Source organism: Wolffia australiana, chromosome 7, assembly GCF_029677425.1.
Source record: "Wolffia australiana isolate 7733 chromosome 7, ASM2967742v1".
In the NCBI taxonomy this organism is placed as follows: Eukaryota; Viridiplantae; Streptophyta; class Magnoliopsida; order Alismatales; family Araceae; genus Wolffia; species Wolffia australiana.
This window is the reverse complement of record NC_135841.1, coordinates 7,230,470-7,251,015: the sequence shown is the minus strand read 5'-3', so window position 1 is coordinate 7,251,015 and position 20,546 is coordinate 7,230,470. Positions and strand designations below refer to the sequence as shown.

The following is a 20,546-nucleotide window of genomic DNA, read 5'->3' as shown; positions in this document are numbered from 1 at the left end:
AAATACTCTATGTACCATGGTCACTTACTAGTCATATTCCAGTGATTAACTGTTTTATTAATATCAATAAATAACCTCATATATCACTGATACTATTACCACCCAGGTATTAGCTTATACGATAGCATAATTAGATCCAATAAAATTAGTAATTTTATATTAACAAATAGATGGCTTTAATCAGATTAATTTTAGATCAATGACATTTCTAGACATATCTGATGACGATTAGTGAAACAATCCATATGCGTTATCAATTTTCTCTAAACTATATCAGTGTCCAGTATAATTATCCCCTCTAGATTACATGATCCTCCAAGACACGGACAAAGGATGGGATGAAGATCATTCCGTCTCACGTCCCAATTTATAAAAGTTTGTCCAAATCATCCTGCCCGTAGTTCGTTCGTCCCAAATATTTTCTTCCACATCCCATCCTGTTTGAGAACCATCATGTCGGAGACACTATCGTCTAGTCAGGGACTAAAACAAAATATGTCACCCTTATAAATACTCAGCTCCCGCTCAGCTTTCTCGCTCAGCTCTCACTCTGGCTCGCACTAGGCTTTCCCTCTTGCACTCCAAGGTCAACCTCGACTTTCCCTCTAAGGCTCTCAGCTTCTGCTCGGCTATTGCATGGCCTTCCCTCTCTGCTCCTACTTGACTCCCATGGGATGAAGAAACCGTCCCTTCTGCTGTCCATGGACATAACAGTAATTTCATCCATGGACACTAATTTAGTGGACGGGACGGGACGAATTTCATCCCGCCCGACATCCGGATTCAGTGTAGGGACGAAGGAGGGGACGAATTTATGTCGGACGGTACGAAAACCATCCCGTCCAGTCCTCCCCGAACAAGTTTTCGTCCCGTCTCCTCCCTCGTTCCGTACGAAAAAGACCATTTGATATTTTTAATATATTAATATAAAATCTTCTAAGTTTTTTGGGAAATATGGAGGAGAGAGAATCAAAATGGACATATGTCCAATTATTTCTTAGCGGCTTCAGTTTGCACACACAAAAAATACAGGGACTTCGATGCAAATTGTCATTGTGAGGCCACGTGGCTACATCTCAACTGTCGGATGTGAATCCGGCGGTTTTTCGTCCACATTCGTCCGTCCATCGTCCGAGACCTCCAGACGGACGGTTTTTTCATCCCACATTCGGGACGAAACCCATCCCGTCTGGTGGTGCCGGGGATGAATTTTCATCCCGAATTTTGTCCATACCCCTTCCCTGATCTATAACTATAGTATCCTCATCAATATCCGATATCATAATCCGATTACAGTCCCGGAACCCTTATGTGTTATCGATATCCGTTATCGTTATCTGACAAGTTTCTGAGTTTTCCGGATAACAAATACCGCGATTTTAGATTACGGATATCGGGTACAGATACAGTTAATATCACCGATTTCAGATAACGGATATCGGGTACAGATACAGTTAATATCACCCAACTTACAAACCCAAATTAGCCCCATTCAAAGTAATGGTTTCTCTCATGTAGCATGCGACCGACGACAGATTTTTTCCCTCTAGAAAGATATGTGGAGCCCATGGGGACACAATACTTGTGGATTAGGATGGGCGAGGAGGACCACTGCAAGAGAAGGGAGAAAAAAAATCAAACTTTTGCGGTCATAGTTAGACAAGAGAAGGCTCCAAAGTCCAAGCTTCGGTGAAGATCGGTCGGACGTCGCGGATTACGCCACGAAACTGGTCTGCCCGCGACCAGAGCGGATCGAACACGCCTCTTCCTCCTCCCCCACATGCCATCCATGGCCGTAAAAATCTCCATGCCAAGTATAAACGCGGCGAAGGGGGGGAAAAGCTTGGAGAGAATTGCAGAGATGGGTCCGATGGAGGCGGTGTCGCAGGTGGTCAGCGGGCTGGGCTTTCTCGCCGGCGCGGCGCTGTTGAAGGCGGCGATGGAGAGCAAGCCCATGGCGGGGGGCTGGCCCAGGTGCGCCAAGTGCAACGGCACGGGCCGCGTGGCCTGCCTGTGCTCGCGCTGGTCCGACGGCGACGTGGGCTGCCGCGCCTGCGCCGGCTCGGGGCGGGCCGCTTGCAACGCCTGCGGTGGCTCCGGCACCGGCCGGCCCGTCCCCGTTCAGCTCTCCATGCGAGGCAACCCGCCCCCTTCCTAGCCCTCGGATGAAGCTTGGACGGCGATCGTCGCGGCCCGGTCTCCCGGACGGGCTCGAAAGCTGTATATATACCTTTGGTGGACGCCGAGAACGATGATCGTCGCCGGGGAATTGACGCGCTCGAGCTGGGGATTCGCCCTGATTGAAAATTTCTGAGAATTTCTTGTCCTAAGCTCGATTGTTTGCCCCCCGAGTAGCGTTCCCACCAAGATCTTGTCTCTTTTTTAATGGGTTTCTTATATTTTTGATCTACCGCTGAGCAAGATTCTGTCTGCTGTATCGTCTAGGGCAGAAGACTGATGGAAAATTTCTGAGAATTTGTTGTCCTAAGCTCGATTGTTCGCCCCCCGAGAACGTTCCCGCCAAGATCTTGTCTTTTTTTAATGGGTTTCAAATAATTTTGATCTACCGCTGAGCGAGATGCTGTTTTGGAGGGTGTTATTTTCCTGCCGGTTTGTGGCAGTCTGCTGTATCGTCTAGGGCAGAAGACCTGATGGAAAATTTCTGAGAATTCGTTGTCCGAAGCTCGATTTTTCGCCCCCCGAGAGCGTTTCCGCCAAGATCTTGTCTTTTTTTTAGCGGGTTTTTTATAATTTTGATCTACTAATGAGCAAGATTCTGTCTTGGAGGGTGTTATTTTCCTGCCGGTTTGTGGCAGTCTGCTGTATCGTCTAGGGCAGCAGATCTTTGTCTTTGAGGGTTGTTTGTTGTCGTCGCGATGAGCTCGAGAGATTTGGCTCTGGTTTCTGCGTCCGTTGCCGTGGGGGCTGTAGCCTCCGCCGTTGCCTTTCGCCTAATTTCTTGGCGATCGAGGAAACCCGATCTCGATGTAGTCGAAGATCCGACGGCGAACCCTCGACCTGTTCGGTGCCCTTTTGATTCCTCCAAGCGCGACGGGTTCTTCCACAATCGAATCCCTTCTTCTTCTTCTTCTTCTCTTCTCCGTTGGATTTGACGATTGTAGGTATCTGGGTTTGGGAACAGGTATTTGTCTTGGGACGATTACTTCATGGCGCTGGCGTTCCTCTCCGCCAAGCGCTCCAAGGATCCAAATAGGCAGGTAACCCTAATTCCTGTTCGTTTTCCATTGATCTTCGCGGAGGTTGAATGATTCAGCGTGTCGTCGTTCTTTGAATTAAAATTTGAAAACCTCGGCGAAGAACTGTCGTTGATCTCCGGGTCCGAGATTATGAGCTGGATAAAATATTACAGCGGTACAGTGACTTTTGCTCAGCCGCCTCTAGAGGATTATTTATCTTGATTGGTTCATCTCTTTGCTGGTTTTTTATTGTCGATTCGATATTTAGTTTCCACACATATGTGTGTTTTATTTTCATATTGAGTTGAATTTGTATGTTGACGTTGATTTTTGACAAGAATAAAACTCTTCTAGGTTGGAGCATGCTTAGTGAGCCAACATGGAATAATACTCGGTAAGAAGAGAAACTCTTGAGCTGTTTGCGTTTTCTGTTTGCACATTATTTTAAATCATTGTTCCTCAATTTTGAATGCATAAAAAGGTCTATTAGTTAACTATTCCTTCCTTCCTTACAGCTCTTGTTTTCTCATGAATAGACTTTACCTCCAGTTGATCAATTTGATTCAATTTAATTACTCACTAATTTGATGAATGTGATAATTTCTTTGTGAGCCAAAAAACACCGTAAAAAATATGTAGCCATTTCTTTGATCATATTTCTTGTTGTCCAGGAATCGGATATAACGGTTTTCCAAGAGGCTGCTCTGATGACAAGCTTTCCTGGGCAAAGGTAGTCCTTCTATAATTATCCCACAGAAAGTTTCTGGAAATTGTTTTGTCCATCAATCCATTTTTTTAAAAATTAGGCTTATTTGATTGTAAGTAGATTTTTTTATTCTGGAATGAGAAAAAAATCTCATTGATGTTTTCGCCGCTGATCTGACCGGTTTCTTCCGTTTGGTTCTTACAGAAATCTAGTGCTGGAAACCCGCTGGAAACGAAGTATCCGTAAGTGCATTAACCGCAGGCAAAGCTCTCCCCCGTTCATCAAATCATCAATTCATTCATCTTATTTTTACTGTTCTTCATTTCTGCGTAGATGTTTGTGTTTTATTTATGGCCAATCACTCTAAAGAAAGAATACTATTTCGTTTTAATCTTGTAGCTATGTTTGTCATGCGGAAGTCAACGCCATTTTGAATACAAATCATGCATCTGCAGCAGGGCAGGTGGCTTCCGACTCTTTTGTCTTCTTTTTTTTCTTTTACTTCTTCGCTTTCCGGTTCTTTTTGAACTAATTTTGAAGTAAAGATAAATATTATTCGTGGGTTTTTGTAATCATTGGAGTTTTTTTTTCCTGCAAAAATTTGCAGCAAAAATATCAGACGTCTCATGTTTAGTAAAAAAGTCAGTAATCCTCAGAAATTTCTGGCGGAATTTCCTTTTTTTAGTTTATTTTAGTCTTCATAAACGTTTGTGTTTCGGCGGAGGCGTTTGCTCAGTAATCTTAAGGAAATCCCTCGCTCAAATCGGTGTTCATCCTATTCTTTATCCGAGCCGTGTCCATTTTCGTTATTTATGCTCTGGTCGGCAAAACATGAAACTAATTTCTAAGCAAATTATATCTTTCGAGGTTCTTTCTTCAGTCATAAATTACTGATACAGATCAAAATTTTCAGCATTTGCCAAATGAATAGACTCTTCGTAAACTTCTGCAACAATTTAGTGTTTGAGTTTTCTGTCTGGTCGTAGAAATGTGTGTTTAAGCAGAGGAATTTGTTGAGTAATCTTCCGAAATTCCCTCCTAATTGTTCTTCATCCTGAAATTTTTCCCCAGTCTTGTCTGTAATCATTATTAATGCATATTTCTTGGTGACGAATTTAGAGACTGTACGTGACGATGTTCCCTTGCAACGAATGTGCGAAGATCATCATCCAGGTTGGTGGAAGATGCCTTCCTTTTAATTTCCAATTTCTGAAACCTAATATTTAAGAAAATATTGCAGTCGGGAGTTTCCGAGGTCATATACTTCGTGGAGAAGAGGCTGACCGACTCGGTCACGTACACCGCCTCTCATAAATTATTATCCATGGCTGGTGTCAAAGTAATCAATGCAATACCCAATTTTTTTTTAAAGAACAAAACGCCCAAAATTATGAGAAATTCTCTGTTTGATTAATTTCTAATTTTTGTCAGGTCAGGAAGCACCAGCCGCAGATGTCACAGATACTGATAAAATTCGAGGAGCCCTGAACTTCTCTAGATAGTTTTTCAAATTTCTCTTCTCGTTTTTATGTTGAGATAGTTGAATAGGAACCAGTCACTGGTTCATTTTTCCACCTCCGAAATTGATGAAAAGAAACCGGCAAATATTTTCTTTTGTACACAGCGGACGATAACAACGAGCTTGAATTAGATTTACACGCAGATATCGCATACACATCAACTCCAGCCTACATGTTCATCCATCTCCACTGCTTTCTTCATGGTTGATGTCGGCGAGTCACCACGGCGCCCTCATCACTTGGGAGAGAACGCCTGCAAATGAACAAGAAAATCAGAAAATGGGTTGCAGAGAAGATAGATTATCAATAGAGAGGGCAGGGAGGGAGAGAGAGAGATGCAGAGATCGAATGATAGATAGAACGACACGGGAGAGAGATAGAAAGATTGAGGGAGAGATATATTTAGAAAGATTAAGAGAGAGAAAAGGGTTGAGGGAGAGAGATAGATATAAAGAAAGATTGAGGGAGAGAAGGGTTGAAGAGAGAGATATAAAGAAAGATTGACGGAGAGAGAAGGGTTGAGGGAGAGATAGATATAGAAAATATGGAGAGAGAGAGAGGATTGAGGGATATAAATATGTATAGAATGATTTAGAGAGTGTACGGTTGAGGGAGGGAGAGAGGTATGTAGATGATTGAGAGAGTGAGGGAGAGATAAATTGAGAGAGAGAAGGGATGAGAACTTGAGATATGTATATAGAAAGATTGAGAAAGAGACAGAAAGAAAGATTGAAAGAGAGATAAGTAGAAACACTGAGAGAGATAAAAAGAAAGATTGAGAGAGAGAAAAGGATTGAGGGAGAGAGAGAAGAGTTGGGAGAGATAGATAGATAGAAGGATTTAGAGAGAGACGGGTTGAGAGAAAGAGAGATATATAGAAAGATTGAGTGAGAGATAGATTGAGGGAGAGAGCGAAGAGTTGGGAGAGATAGATAGAAGGATTTAGAGAGAGAAGGGTTGAGAGAAAGAGAGATGTATAGAAATATTGAGTGAGAGAAGGATTGAGGGAGAGAGCGAAGAGTTGGGAGAGATAGATAGATAGATAGATAGAAGGATCAAGAGAGAGACGGGTTGAGAGAAAGAGAGATATATAGAAAGATTGAGTGAGAGAAGGATTGAGGGAGAGAGAGAAGAATTGGGAGAGATAGATAGATAGAAGGATTTAGAGAGAGACGGGTTGAGAGAAAGAGAGATATATAGAAATATTGAGTGAGAGAAGGATTGAGGGAGAGAGCGAAGAGTTGGGAGAGATAGATAGATAGATAGATAGAAGGATTAAGAGAGACGGGTTGAGAGAAAGAGAGATATAAAGAAAGATTGAGTGAGAGAAGGATTGAGGGCGAGAGAGAGAAAGAACGAGAGGATTACGGCAAAAATGGTGGCGTGGCCGGGGTCCGCAAGGTGGGCGAAGAGGTTGTCGATGGGGCCGGTGCCGGTGTAGATGTGCTGGAACCAGGCGCCGATAACGGCGAGCATGGCGAGGCGGCCGTTCTTAATCTCCTTGGTGCGAAGCTCCTTGATCTTCGCGGGGGACCCCGAACCCCACCCCAGCGGGTCGAACCACAGCCCACCCGGGTACCCCACGTCGGTCCCCGTTAGCTTGTTGTTGGGGAAGATCGGGTCCGTGTTCACGGACCCTGGCTTGATGATGTCGGCCCAGCGGCGCCCCTCGGCCCAGCCGATGAGCACCAGCTCAACCACGAACAGCGTCGTCGTGTCCGTGAAGTACTCCTGCTCGCCCGCCGTGTACCACGACGGGGTGTTCAGAATGCCCAGCTTCGTCAGCAGCTCAGGGATGAATATCCCCGCCGCTCCCAGCATCGCCCATCTGCAGTGCACCAGCTCCGCCTGCTGGTTCCACTTCAGACTCTCCGGATCCGACCCTGCTCCACATCATAATCATCATCATCATCATCATCATCATCATCTCTCTTATCTATCTCTCCTTCCTCGATGAACTCACCGAGGCCAAGAGGGTCGAAGCCGAAGTCTCCGGGGAGGCTGTTACAGAAAAGCAGGAGGATTTTCAGAACTTAGAAGAGAGGGAAGAAATTATTGTGGAACGAGCCCAACCTGCCGTCGAGCCATGCAGGAGGGGTGCTGCCGGGGAACCAGATGGGTCTGTCGGGGTCGGCCGCCGCGGCGGAGACGGAGAGGCTGCGGGGCGCTGCCGCTGCCGCCGACCACCTCGCCTGCTTCAGCTTCCTCCCGCCCAGGAAGGCGGCCCTCGTTGCCGCCACCGTATTCTTGCTCTTCTGAGAGCTGCACCGTATCGTTTAAAGACCGGGTTAATCCATCTGCTCATGGCCAGAAACCGCCCACTCTTCCCTCGCTAGCTGCCCCTCTAGACAGAGAGGAAGGGAAACAGCGAGAGAAAGAGAGAGGAGAAGAGAGAGATAGAGAGAGGAAGAGAGAGAACGAGAGAGGGAACGAGAGCGCGTGGGAATGAAAGAGAAAGAAAAGAGAGATATCGGGAGATGGGTGAGCGAGAGAAAGAGAGATATAGAGAGGAACGAGAGCGCGTGGGAATGAAAGAGAAAGAAAAGAGAGATATCGGGAGATGGGTGAGAGAGTTGGAGAGAGATGTAGAGAGAGAGAGAGTGATGACTATATAGAAGAAGAAAGGGAGCAAGAAAGAGAGAGAAGAAGAGGGAGCGTGAGAGAGTAGGAAAGAGATCAGAGAAAGAGAGAGAGAGAGAGAGAGAGAGAGAGAGAGAGAGAGAGAGAGAGAGAGAGAGAGAGAGAGGAAGATAGAGGAGAAGAGAGGGAGCGTGAGAGAGTAGGAAAGAGAATAGAAAGAGAGGAAAATAGAGAAGAAGAGAGGGAGCGTGAGAGAATAGGAAAGAGATTGCGCAGAGACAGGAAATAGAGAAGAGAGTGGAGCGTGAGAGAGATGTAGAAATAGAGAGGAAGGGAGAAGAAGAGAGGGAGCGTGAGAGAGTGGGAGAGAGTTGTAGATAGAGAGGGAGGAAAAGAGAGAGAGAGGAAGAAAGATGTAGAGAGAGAGAAGCCGTGCCTGGCGACGGTGGCGACGGCAGAGGACGATGCGCAGACGGAGGCCATGGCTGAGAGTTAGAAGCGGATCGGGGAAGACGTTGGGGATGGTGAGAGGAAAGGGAAGGAGAGTTGACGTTTAAGCAGAATAGCTGATAGAGTGGGATGAGGGCTTATCTTTAGAGGATAGGGGATTGGCCATGCCATTCGCTGGAAATCTAATATCCCCCTCCTGCGCCTCAAGTTCTCGCTGACCTGGATAGATCTCCTACCCAGTGGCCAGCGAGCTCTTGGACGCCCATGGGACCCTTCTCTCTACTCTCCAAGTCTGGATTAATAAAAAAATATCTGAGAAGATAAGCAAGTCCTTTCAGTGTTTCTCCACTCTCAAACTACAGCTGCCATCTCAGAGGGGTTTGCCATCTTGTAGCTGGACTTTAGCTTATGATTCATAATTATGAAACTCTATCTAGTAACGGGCCAGTTTAACTCATGTGAAGTACAGTTATCAGATTTTTCTGTGCCCAAGGAACTACAAGTCTAATTTACTGATTATTAGATTTTTGAGTTTTTTTTGTTGAAAATTCATCTTAAATTTGACTACCAACCAGTTGCTTGTTTGGCAGAGCTCCTCGGTAAACGGGGCTAATGGAAAATAATTAATCATTAACAATGGGTGGTAATATGACGGAGGGTGATGCCTAGATTGAACTAGGGTAATTTGAAGCAAAATGACGAGAGAAATAAATGGAAACATAAAATCTAAGTTACTACAAATTTGCTCCATCGGATTCCTATTTCAATGTTGCCGACAGACTGAGCATTAAATCATGATTGCATTAGCCCTAGGACAAACAACTAGCAAAACAAAACTGTGCGCAAAATAAAATAATCTGGCACGAATACACCTTGCATACACATTGAAACACATATCACTTCGTCATAGATAACTGTTTCGTTCGCTTTCAGACTAAGTGGACTATTTTTCACTTAGGATCACCAAAGATAAAATGCACTTGGAAGGGAATAAAAATCAGTTCTAATAATTAATTGTACGATGTCACTTGAATGACTTCCTCATTGGCTTAAATATGTTGATTGATATGTTTGAGGAATGAGACTATGGAATTGGCTGTAATAATTAGTCATCAAATTCAATTCACTGCTAGGACACTTAGTCAAAATGTATATAGGAGTATTGGAAAGAGTTCAAGGAATTGATTTAATAATAACATAATCACCAAAGATACATATCATTCCCAGCCTGGACACCTTTTCTGTGATATTGTCTTCGAAGAGACACAAACAACAATAGTGTTTTGTGAAATTTAATATTATGTGTTTTTATTAAGGATTCAAATTATAATTTTTGAATAGAGGACTGGCATGATGCATTCACCATATGAAATTGATCACACAAGTCTCTTGAATCAATAAAAAAAACAAAGATGAGAGTGTGAACTATAATGCCTAGATTCATATATTGACGATTATTTCAAATGAAATGATTGCTATAGATGAAGAGATGGATATAGATTCTGATAGATGGACATCGAACATCTCCATCAATCAATGATGTTACGAGTGGACAGCTTTCTCCCAACAATGATACAAGCCACAATCATCAGCCAAGGCAATTTCTACGGTGATGTCCATCTCTTACCACGGATTGCGCTCTACCCGTCTCAATCGAGGCTTCTGTTTCGATTCAAGCGCCTGCAGTTCCCACTTCGATTGGCCTTTGCGATGACGATTAACAAATCCCAAGGCCAGACCCTAGACACAGTGGGGTTATATCTACCAAACCCACTTTTTACTCACGGCCAACTCTACGTCGCTCTGTCAAGGACACGGATCGGTCCAACAGGAATCGTGTTCTGTAATGGCAGCACAAACCACCTGCCTGTGACCAACGTTGTTTACAGAGAGGTTTTCCACTAGGAGATGTCAGGTAGAAGGCCGTAGAAGACGATCTTCTCCGATCTCAGGTACAACATCAAACTCCCCCTCTCAATTCTCATCCCCATAAAAAACAAGAACTAAATTACTTCTTAATTTCAGCTCCCATGAAGCCGTTCCATCATCTGCGCTCCACTAAACAGAACAACATCATCATCGTCCACATCATTATTACACCATCTTCGAGTCATAAAATCTATCCTGTCAAAGAGGCCGAGGCCTAGCAATTCTTCAATGTGACGTCCTAGCGGGGGTTGCATTCATTTGTATTGTACGCCTCAAAAACAGAATGAGAAACAATCTTCGTCGTCTGACCTTCCCACTGTCGCAATACAGCACAACGTACCTCCACATAAAAAAGGCAAGAAACTTCTTTCTTATGTTCTCCCCCTCCACTGCTCCCTCTATCTCTATATAAAATCTCCTCCTTCCCTACCACGGCGCATCGCCTTCTATCTGTCCCCCTCATACGCTCACTCTATTCGTCTCTCACCATCTCTAACTCTCTCTCCCTTTGCCTCCCCTCTTTTCCTCTCCTTCTCTTTCTCTATCTCTATCGGCAATATCAGGGAAAAAACGAAAGAGAGAACTGGAGAACGAAAAAAAGAGCGCCAAATACTGGATTGGCGAAACGGTCGCATGGGGACCAAGCAAGGTCTATTTATTTGGTGAGCTTTTTGGATTTTTCCCAACGCATTTTTCATTATAGCAGTCAACGGCTGACATTGGTGGATATCAATCATCTTTTATTCTTCTCCGTCTACTCCAAGCGAGCATTGCGAGCGGCCCACCAGTTCTCTACGCTACCCTCGACATGTTCTCCAAATGAAGTAGGTTTCTCTCTTCTATTCACCTGCATCTGTCTCCAAGCTCGACGGAGGCGACCTTCTCTTTGATGGGTATGGCTACAGTCCTTCGTTTAACTATCTTCGTCTGTTGCTCTACAAGGATTTCTCCGCAATTTTTTTGTAATCAGCGCACTTTTGTTGTCCTGTTCCTCTTAGAATTTTTCCCTCCGAACAATTAGCGCTCATTTTACAATTTCGCTGGGGTTCTGCTAGCTTCTTCCACGTTTTTGGTTATTTTTTAAGAGCGTGCACTTTTCATATTTCCTCGTGCGTAACTGCCTCCTAATCGGGAATCTATGTCTGGTCATGATCATGACTTTGTCTCTCTTGGCAGGTGGAATTGATGTGTCGCAGTTGGTGATCTTCTGAGTTCAACAATTTACTCTACGATCAACGAATATCTAGATCAATCGTTCGCTCAGATTTTGAGTTTGCTTTACCTGAATCAATTTATTTGGTGAGCTTTTTGGATTTTTCCCAACACATTTTTCATTATAGCAGTCAACGGCTGACATTGGTGGATATCAATCATTTTTTATCCTTCTCGGTCTACTCCAAGCGAGCATTGTGAGCGGGCCACACTAGGATAGTAAGGGGGATACTGGAATTGGAATGTTGGTCTACTCCAAGCGAGCATTGTGAGCGGGCCACACTAGTATAACCAAAGTAAATTCATATGAACCATGTAAATATGTACCTCATGTTCCAATACTTATTATCGAATAATAGCGAATAATATTTTGTTCCAATACTTATTATCTCATTAAGTTAGCATTTTCATCTTCATTATTGTAAATATAACCAAATTTGGATAGCAAGAACAAATGAAAAAAAATATATAAAATTTCAAAATAAAAACTTTGATGTGATAAAAATTTCATTATAAATAATGCTCCTTAGGTATGATTTTATCTATGAGTCGAAGTGTCTAAGGTATGACCTAAGAGGAGGGGATAAATTGGGTTCTTCAAATTGTATTTACTCTAATCTAGAACATGGTCCACCTATCTAGGAAACATGATAAAAGAGAGGGCAGACTAAAAATTTTTTTGGCGGCTTAGGCTAGCCCTTAATGTTGTTTGGGGCATCCAGCTTGAGGTGATGAGGACCCTAAAACAAGTTTGTGTCCACTCTCCCAAACAAAGAACTTTGAAATAACACATAAACATGATAACAAGAAAATTAAATATTTGATGAAGCAGCATAATCCTGAACCTTTAAATATTCAACAAACCAATGATGCTTGATCTCCATAGATTCTCTTGTTTAGCCCCCAAAGTCTTAAGCTAGTTGACCCACAAAACCAACTAGGATCTACTTAAAGTTTGTATATTGATTTAATGCACATACTCACACATACGAAGGAAATTTATTCCAGATAGATATTCAAGGATATTAAATTGGGAGTGATCAGTCTGTATATTTCAATAAAAAAATATTTGAAATGTTCAATTAGGTTCACGAGATGATTTAATATTGCTTATTTTTACAAATCTTCTGTTTCTTTTCTTCCTTTCTTCTTTTCTCTATCTAATCATCTATGTTGATTGATATTTTTTCCTCTGAATCATACTCACCACCAACTAAGACGTGTAAAATCAAGATTCCTCATCCAAAATCTCAGAGGAGCACTTTTGACTGTTTCCTCCTTTTACATGTAACTTTCAAAATATTGCACCAATAATTTATTATAAACAATCCATAGGCTCAAGAGAACCTGAATAAAAATCTGGAATTGAGTTTGTGACAAATCAAAGTGAGTCTCTAGGGAATCGTCCCTTTAGTTGCATCTTATTTTGTTTGTGATTTCTCAGTGTTATCCTTTATTTCCATGCAACTTTGTTCAATCCTAGATCAACTGGCGTGATTGTAGATGTGATGTATTCAATGTTATGTTACAAATATCCAATTGATGATTGTTAGTTCAAAGTCAATGTCATCCTGAATTCTAGGTCACAATGTAGTCCTCTACCTCATTAAAAACTACACCAAAAGCATGATTAAAAAATCTTACACAGTACGCATGATTTTAAAAAAAGGCGTTAAAAAACATTCTGCATAAATTTGAATAAATAGTCCAAAAAAATGGTTCAAAAGCAAGCTGCATAAATTTCAGAAGGCGAGATTTCTTACATGCTCTTTGTAGTGAAATTATCACCAAGAGAGGAAATATGAGAGTAAATCAGGACTAAATCTGCCTAAATGGACGTAAAAAATGGAAGGGGAAAGTCTAAAATTTAATAAGGATCAAACGTTCAAAAGAACTAACTATGACAAAGGAAGCCGGTAAGTTGTAACTGATAAAATTAAATTGATAATCTTTCATTGACATTTGAGTTAATAAATAATAATTGATAAAAATTTATTCATAAAATAATTTGATTACTTAATGATAAGCAAGAGTCATCTCCACAGGGGAAATATATTAGGGTTTAAGTACTCTTTAAATGATGACAAGAGAGGGATGAGAGGAGATACATATAAAAAGGAGATTACAATTGTTTAATGAAGACGATATGAATAATAATATGAGGAATAGGTCAGAGGGCGTGGATAGATAAAAATGGGAGAGCGAGATAGATGAAGATGTAGAGTGATAATGGATGTAAAAGATTAATAAGAAGATGTGATGATAAAATGAGTGAATTGATGTGGATGGACAATGGTGAAATTGAATGGTGGAATATAAAGGATAATGATCTAACTAATGGATGTGATGAGAGAATGGATACGTGGTTGTGAGATGGAGAAGAGGATGATGAACTAGATGCTTGCGGGTTTTTATATGAGACAAAGGTGATGAGATTGAGATTGAAGATGGCTGTGGGGGGGTGAGATGATGGAAGATGGTTATGAGAGTTAGATGATGAATATAAGGATGTTGATCTAACCAAAGGGATGTGACAGAGAGATATCAATGTAAGGCAAGATACTAACCTAAGATTCCTATGTTCCACCGAGATCAAGGAGTTTTCCTGATACAAGATCAAACTCTCCACTTCTTTGTTGATCTTATGTAAGGATTGTATAAACCTAGAACACTCTCGATGGACCTTTGAAACTACACTTTCTTTCAATATGATTCTCTAGGAAAAAGTGAGCTTAAAGAGAGTTTTTACAGGAATCTGAGGCTCTATTTATAGACCCAACTATGAAAATTGAAAGAGGGAGAAAAAAGATTGCACTCAAAATTTCAGCCCAAAAATCACTCTAGATTATCAGATATCATGATTTTAATTTTGATCTTTCTTATCACTCTGATTTTTATCTCTCCTATAATCTTGGAAGGTCATAAAAAGGTAATAAGAGTTATTAATTAATTCCAAAAATACTATAAATGTATAATTTGAATCCAAAAAAAGATATCTCTTTGAGTATAATGCCAAACAATTCAGGAAAAATCATATTTTGGCTCAAAAATTTATGTTCTTTCTGAATACAACTTCATAAAACCACTCAAAGTACTTAAAAAATTCATAAAATTTGAAAAGCCATTCTTAACCAAATTTAATCATTTAATGCTGGATAACACTCATATGCGATCAATTTAATGCAAAATAAATATGTATATGTAGGCATATTAACCTAAAAAACTGTATGTTATCAGTAACCCATTAAATTTTGGACCCTAATATTATCTGTTTGGCCTTTTGTTTAAATTACCTTGTAGAATAGTATCCATCATAACTATAACTCCCAGGTTTTGGCTTTAAATAAAGGACCCTGCTAGGCGGGCAACCGGTTGCCCCAAAAGAATCTTGGGCAACCAGTACACGTCGGAAAAAAACACGTCTCGCCCTCGGTGGCGATTCCGAAGGAAAAAAACACATGTCTCGCCCTCGCCCTCGCCCTGGCCCTCGCCCTCGCCCTCGCCCTCGCCCTTGGTGGCGTGTTTGCTGTCGGAAAGTTAAATCGCTATCTCTTTGTACTCGGTGGCGGCGGTGGGGTGGGGGGGGCAGAGAGATTATGGCCGGTTCGTCGATTCTTCGAAGGAGATCGAAGATGACGAAGATCGTCTGCATGAATTGGCAAGCCGAGAGATTCCAAGCCGCTTTCGCCCATCCAGTCGACGGCAAGAGCCTCTAGAGATCAAAGGCAGTGGTCTGCCGCTCCTTCCCTTCCGCCACCCCTCGAGGTGAGTACACTTGGGCATTCTCCGGCTGATTCCGAAGTATCGAGTACAGAACGAAGAACAACACGCAGAGGCCGAGATTGATGCCAACCGAGGTAAACAGCGCCGCAAGAATCCTCGCGAAGAGAATTTCAATCTAACGAGCAAATTCCCAGCGGATGATGATACCAAAAAAACCTGATTCGACAAAAAACAGATCATTAATCCGAGTTAACGCACGCCGTCGGCGTCCGATCGTCCGGCCAAATCAGGCTCACCGCTCCAATTTCTCCTGCGACAGCACTCCGCAGAGAAATCAAGCATCAAATACGCTGGATCACGACGTCTAAAATCGAGAATCAACCACTCGGAAATCACACCACAATTCAAACATCGTCACATCCAAAACAAACGAAATACCTCCAACGATAATCACTTAAAAAATTCTTCGGAAACTCAGCTTTCTCGACGTTTGATTTCAGGAGCTATGAGCTGATGGAACAACTTCTTAAGGTCTACGTATAGAGGGACGGAAGAAGGCCGATATTTCATGAGATATTCGGCCACGGAAGGGCAGAGAGAAATAGAGCTGTCGCCGAAGTCGGGCGAGTCGGTGGGCTTGCGCCCGGTGAGCAGCTCGAGCAGGACGACCCCGTAGCTGTACACGTCGCCCTTGGTGGTGCAGCGGAAGCTCTGGTAGTACTCGGGCGTGACGTAGCCGGGGGTCCCGGCCAGGGTCGACACGCTCAGGTGCGTGTCCGCGGGCGCGTCCATGACCCGCGCCATGCCGAAGTCCGAGACCCGCGCCTCCATCTCCGCGTCCAGCAGCACGTTGCTGGACTTCATGTCGCGGTTGATGATGTGGGGGACGCAGCTGTGGTGCAGGAAGGTGAGCCCGCGGGCCGCGCCCACGGCCACGTTCCGGCGGGCCGTCCAGCCGAGCCGCGGCGCGGGGCGGGCGTGCAGCGCGTCGTCGAGACTGCCGTGGGGCATGAAATCGTAGACGAGGAGGCGCTCGTAGCCGACCTTGCAGTAGCCGAGGAGGGGGACGAGGTTGCGGTGCTTGATCTTGCCGATGGTGTCCATCTCGGCGGTGAACTCGCGGTCGCCCTGGCCGCTGATGCGGAGGAGCTTCTTGACGGCGACGGCGCCGCCGTCGCGGAGCTGGGCTTTTTAGATGGCGCCAAAGCCGCCGGCGCCGATGAGGGCGTCGTCGTGGAAGCCGTTGGTGGTCTCGAGGAGGTCCGCGAAGGTGAGGGAGCGGAGGGGCTTGTCAAAGTTGGAGAGGCTGATGCTGGCGGCCTCCTTGAGGGCGGTCTCCTTCCAGGCGCTGTCGTCGGGTTTCGGGGCGGGTCGCGGGTCCCGGGGGGGGGGGGGGGGGGCGGCGAAGCCGCAGGGGGGGCGGGGGAGGCCGCAGAGGGCGGAGTTGTTGAGGTAGCGCGCGGCGGGGAAGGTGGCGAGCTGGCCGCCCTCCAGGACACGTACAGGGCAGCTGCGCGTACGGCTGGCGCGTACGAGCGGAGGCCGATGGCGGTGGCAGCGGTGACTGGTGGCGGCGCTTTCCGGAAGCCGGAGAATCGCCGAGAAGAGAGAGAGAAAAAAGAAAAATGAAATGGGCGAGAGAGCGCAAAAGAACAGCACCAAAAGAAATGAGGCAACCGGTTGTTTTTTAGAGAGAGAGAGAGAGAGAGAGAGAGAGAGAGAGAGAGAGAGAGAGAGAGAGAGAGAGAGAGAGAGAGAGAGAGAGAGAGAGAGAGAGAGAGAGAGAGAGAGAGAGAGGGAGGGAGAGAGGGAGAGAGAGAGAGAGAGGATTAAGAGCGTCCAATGAGGGCAAGACACGTGGCTTTTTTCCACGTGTCCCGGTTGCCCGCGTAGCAGTGTCCTTAAATAAATCAAACAAATTTTTAAATATTTTTGACATGATTTTGAAAAAATGTGAAATAAAAATTAATTCATTTTATTTATTTTTTCCTGATAGAAGAATAAATGAATTCAAATATAAGTATCCAGTCTGCATACATCTGTAATGACTAATGCAGTAGGCTATTAGTGATGTATCTAGATTGGATACTTATATTTGAGTCATAGTTATATTCAAATATAAATATCCGATTTGAGTAATAGTCATGTTACATGCTATAAGTATCTCCATCTATAATGACTATCATGTAGGCCATAAATGTAGTGACACTAAGGGCAGATGGTGGGTGTTGAAAAACTTTAGTGAAGTGATCCATATGAATCCCTGAATGGTTCTATAACCAAACATCAATAAGGTTGATTTATGTGTGGTTGCATTAGTGGTTGTTGACTCTAGACACCAAGGACAATTTATCTATGGATGGTCGTATTTTAACCTATACAGTACAAGTCTCTAACCATGGGATCCAAACGTGTCTCCACTAGGGCATATCAAGAAATACATAAAGGTGATCGAGTGGTCTGAGAACATGCATTCTTAATGTTATTATGATGAAATTTACATATTTATTTGCATTAAATTGGTTACATATAAGTGTTATAAACCTAAAATGATTCATAATATTTTTAAAATGTTTTTTTGAAGCTTCTGAATTTAAGTTTTTTTGATGTCATATTCTGAACGAAAATAGAATTTTGAGTCAAAGTATGATTTTTTGAATTTTTTACATTAAAATCATGAAGTTATGAATTTTCTTAGACATCATATATAGTTATTTATACTAATTATTCAGGTATTTTTGGGTTTAATTTCCGTTGCACCACATGTCACTATTTGATTCATTAAATGACTACAAATTTATTATTCATGTTAATGATTGATATCAACCAATCATTGAAAATATACCGTTATGGCGTTTGCAATCCCATAATAACATTAATTACTGTGTCAATTGTTATTACTAACACCATTGGCATATGGACTATTTTGCAATAAGTGCGCTTGTGGAGTGATGGGTTTCAAAACATACTTTTTTTTTCGAATTATGTTATTGATTTCACAAGTTAATAAATACATCGTCGACCACATGTGTCAGGAGACACATGACACCATGTGTACATGTGGTATGGATGTGTCTTAAAACGATTCGCACATTATCGATAGTGTGTTGATGTGGCGTGCATTGACGCGTTGCCATAACACAAATGTTTATATTATTATTATTTGGAGAATACTATTATTCCTTTTTTGTTTTTTTCCTACACATAGACATGGTATGACACAAGCCATCAATCAAGGATGATGGGGGAGCATCTAAGCCAATCATTGCATTTAATGTGAATTTAAAGAAAAAAACCCTAGAAGTGACGTGTTGATGGTGATGAGAACGAGGAGGGAGAAATCTCTACTTTAAATCAAAGGCCAGGAAATACCCTACTTTAGGGCTTGATATATGATGATTGATCAAGCTAAAATTTTAAGGGCAGTTTTATCTTTCTCTACTCTATTCATTTTTTTGCTTGGATATATAATTGAGATTTGGATTTTTGTTAAAAATGGTTTAAGCTCACCTCTTCATAGAGAGGCAGATTGAAAGCAAGTGAGGTTTCTTGGTGTCTTGAGTACTTGGAGAAGGTCCAATATAGACGAAAAGAGGCTCATCTACATTTAGAAATCACCATGACCTTAATACAACATAGGGATCAAAGGTTGGTGTTTTGCCTTACATTGGCATTCTCCATCACATAGTTTAGTTAGATTCATTTACATGGCTCATCACCATTTATAGCCATCCATCGTTATCTATCACCATCCATCATCCATCTCTTCATGATCTTGTCCCATGTCTCTCCCCATTCAAATCGTAAACCCTCAACCACTATATTCTTCATCTCCCTTCTCCCTCATCTCCTATGTCCACCATCTTTCCCTTGTTTAGTTGCCTATCTTACTCCCTCTTTTCCATTCATTCTATTCATGTCATTCTACCTATTTATTTTCCTATTGTTGATCACATCTCATTCAATACTTAGTACCTCCCCCATCTAACCATTTCCATCACGACGCTACCTCTGATGCTACTCATATCCTTTTTCATCCTACCCAGGTCTCTATCTCGAGATAGTTAAACCCCTATTGATTTAAATCAAATCAATAAAGATATAATTTTAACCAAAAATTTTAATTTATCAAAATTAAGACAAGATCATCTGCCCTTGGTATAAGAAGAGATTGACTCGAGGAAGAAGATGCATCGAATACCTGAATAAGGTAGTGGGGCTATTTGAGAAGGCGTTGTATGATGACCTCTATTATATATCTAATGACTGGATGAACAATTTGATTACTAACTGATGGAAATATATGTGGCAGGAAAGCCAATCACATATTCCATATCTCGTTTCATGTTCATTTATAGAACATATTTATTATAGTGCACGTGCGATGCTTATAATGAAGTCTATGAATGAATGATCAAACTTCGCAAATTTTGATGAGATTGTAATATGGAGATCAGTAGTCTTTAACCATGTGTTCTAAATGTTTCTATACAAAGGATACATGAGAAGGACATTGAAGTATTCGGATAGAATAACACTATCTAGCCACAATCAGATGATGAGTATGGTCGTTTCCGTAGTCATTAGTGTGGAGACAGTAAGGATAGATAGTGGGTACTCTTTAGTGGAAAGAGTTCACTGAAATGATCTGTATGAATCCATGAATGGTATTGATGTATGACAACTAGAGGGATGGATGCTGACGACTAAAGGAGACGTGATGGATGACAATGGATACGGGGTGGAAGAATTGGTTGAGGATAGGAGGGATAAAACAGACCACAAACCCACACGATCAATTCTGAAAACTTAAATTCGATGAAATAATGGTGGTGCAGCCCCTTTCTCCGTCGAGAGCGGGAGTACTATCTTCAACCACTGCGACGATGCCGAAGCACGAAATCCAATACCTTCGAATTCGCATTCGCGGGAAAGCTCACGAGAAGACCTAATCCACTAATTTGTTGAAATTCCAAGAAATCCAAAAACAAATCCGATGGCGGTGGAAGAATTCCCGTGGAATACTGGACGAAGAACACATGGCACCAAAGAGTTCAGGCGTACCTCGACACCGAAGTGCGTGATGAAGTTGCGGGAAATTCTGTTTGTGACGAGGCTTGGCGATCCGGGCATTGTGTGGCCCACTGGACAAAATAACTCGGAGTTTCGGGCGTTGAGCGGCCCTGGCGATGAACGTGGCGGACGAGCGGCGAATGCAGACTAGCGACA

The 20,546-nt window shown here is 42.8% G+C and overlaps 4 protein-coding genes across 5 annotated transcripts; 2 read left to right on the top strand and 2 right to left on the bottom strand.

The window, feature by feature from the left end:
* Positions 1 to 1,723: 1,723 nt before the first annotated feature.
* LOC144705205 (chaperone protein dnaJ-like protein) lies at positions 1,724 to 2,408 on the top strand. The gene has a single exon (XM_078577783.1). It carries the CDS (start codon positions 1,781 to 1,783, stop codon positions 2,156 to 2,158), a length of 378 nt encoding a protein of 125 aa, XP_078433909.1. The 5' UTR covers positions 1,724 to 1,780; the 3' UTR covers positions 2,159 to 2,408.
* Positions 2,409 to 2,553: 145 nt separating this feature from the next.
* LOC144705204 (Cytidine/deoxycytidylate deaminase family protein) lies at positions 2,554 to 5,559 on the top strand. Of its 2 annotated transcripts, XM_078577782.1 has the most exons (9): positions 2,554 to 3,055; positions 3,143 to 3,218; positions 3,552 to 3,591; positions 3,869 to 3,927; positions 4,108 to 4,145; positions 4,303 to 4,366; positions 5,023 to 5,076; positions 5,144 to 5,242; positions 5,335 to 5,559. In XM_078577782.1, the coding sequence occupies exons 1-9, from the start codon at positions 2,877 to 2,879 to the stop codon at positions 5,389 to 5,391; spliced, it is 666 nt and encodes a 221-aa protein (XP_078433908.1). In that variant the 5' UTR covers positions 2,554 to 2,876; the 3' UTR covers positions 5,392 to 5,559. The 2 variants fall into 2 exon arrangements, with proteins under 2 accessions (XP_078433908.1, XP_078433907.1); XM_078577781.1 differs by having other exon boundaries at positions 5,144 to 5,559.
* On the bottom strand, positions 5,487 to 8,600 carry LHCA2 (photosystem I light harvesting complex protein). Its single transcript, XM_078577780.1, has 5 exons — positions 8,440 to 8,600; positions 7,497 to 7,685; positions 7,387 to 7,424; positions 6,792 to 7,306; positions 5,487 to 5,676 (listed from the first exon to the last, which is right to left on the bottom strand). Exons 1-5 carry the CDS (start codon positions 8,484 to 8,486, stop codon positions 5,659 to 5,661), a joined length of 807 nt encoding a protein of 268 aa, XP_078433906.1. The 5' UTR covers positions 8,487 to 8,600; the 3' UTR covers positions 5,487 to 5,658.
* A 6,341-nt stretch (positions 8,601 to 14,941) lies between these two features.
* LOC144705988 (systemin receptor SR160-like) lies at positions 14,942 to 20,241 on the bottom strand. Its single transcript, XM_078578874.1, is given in 2 exon segments — positions 14,942 to 16,827; positions 20,228 to 20,241. Coding segments are annotated over 2 exon segments (1,050 nt in total). The 3' UTR covers positions 14,942 to 15,791.
* Positions 20,242 to 20,546: the final 305 nt, after the last annotated feature.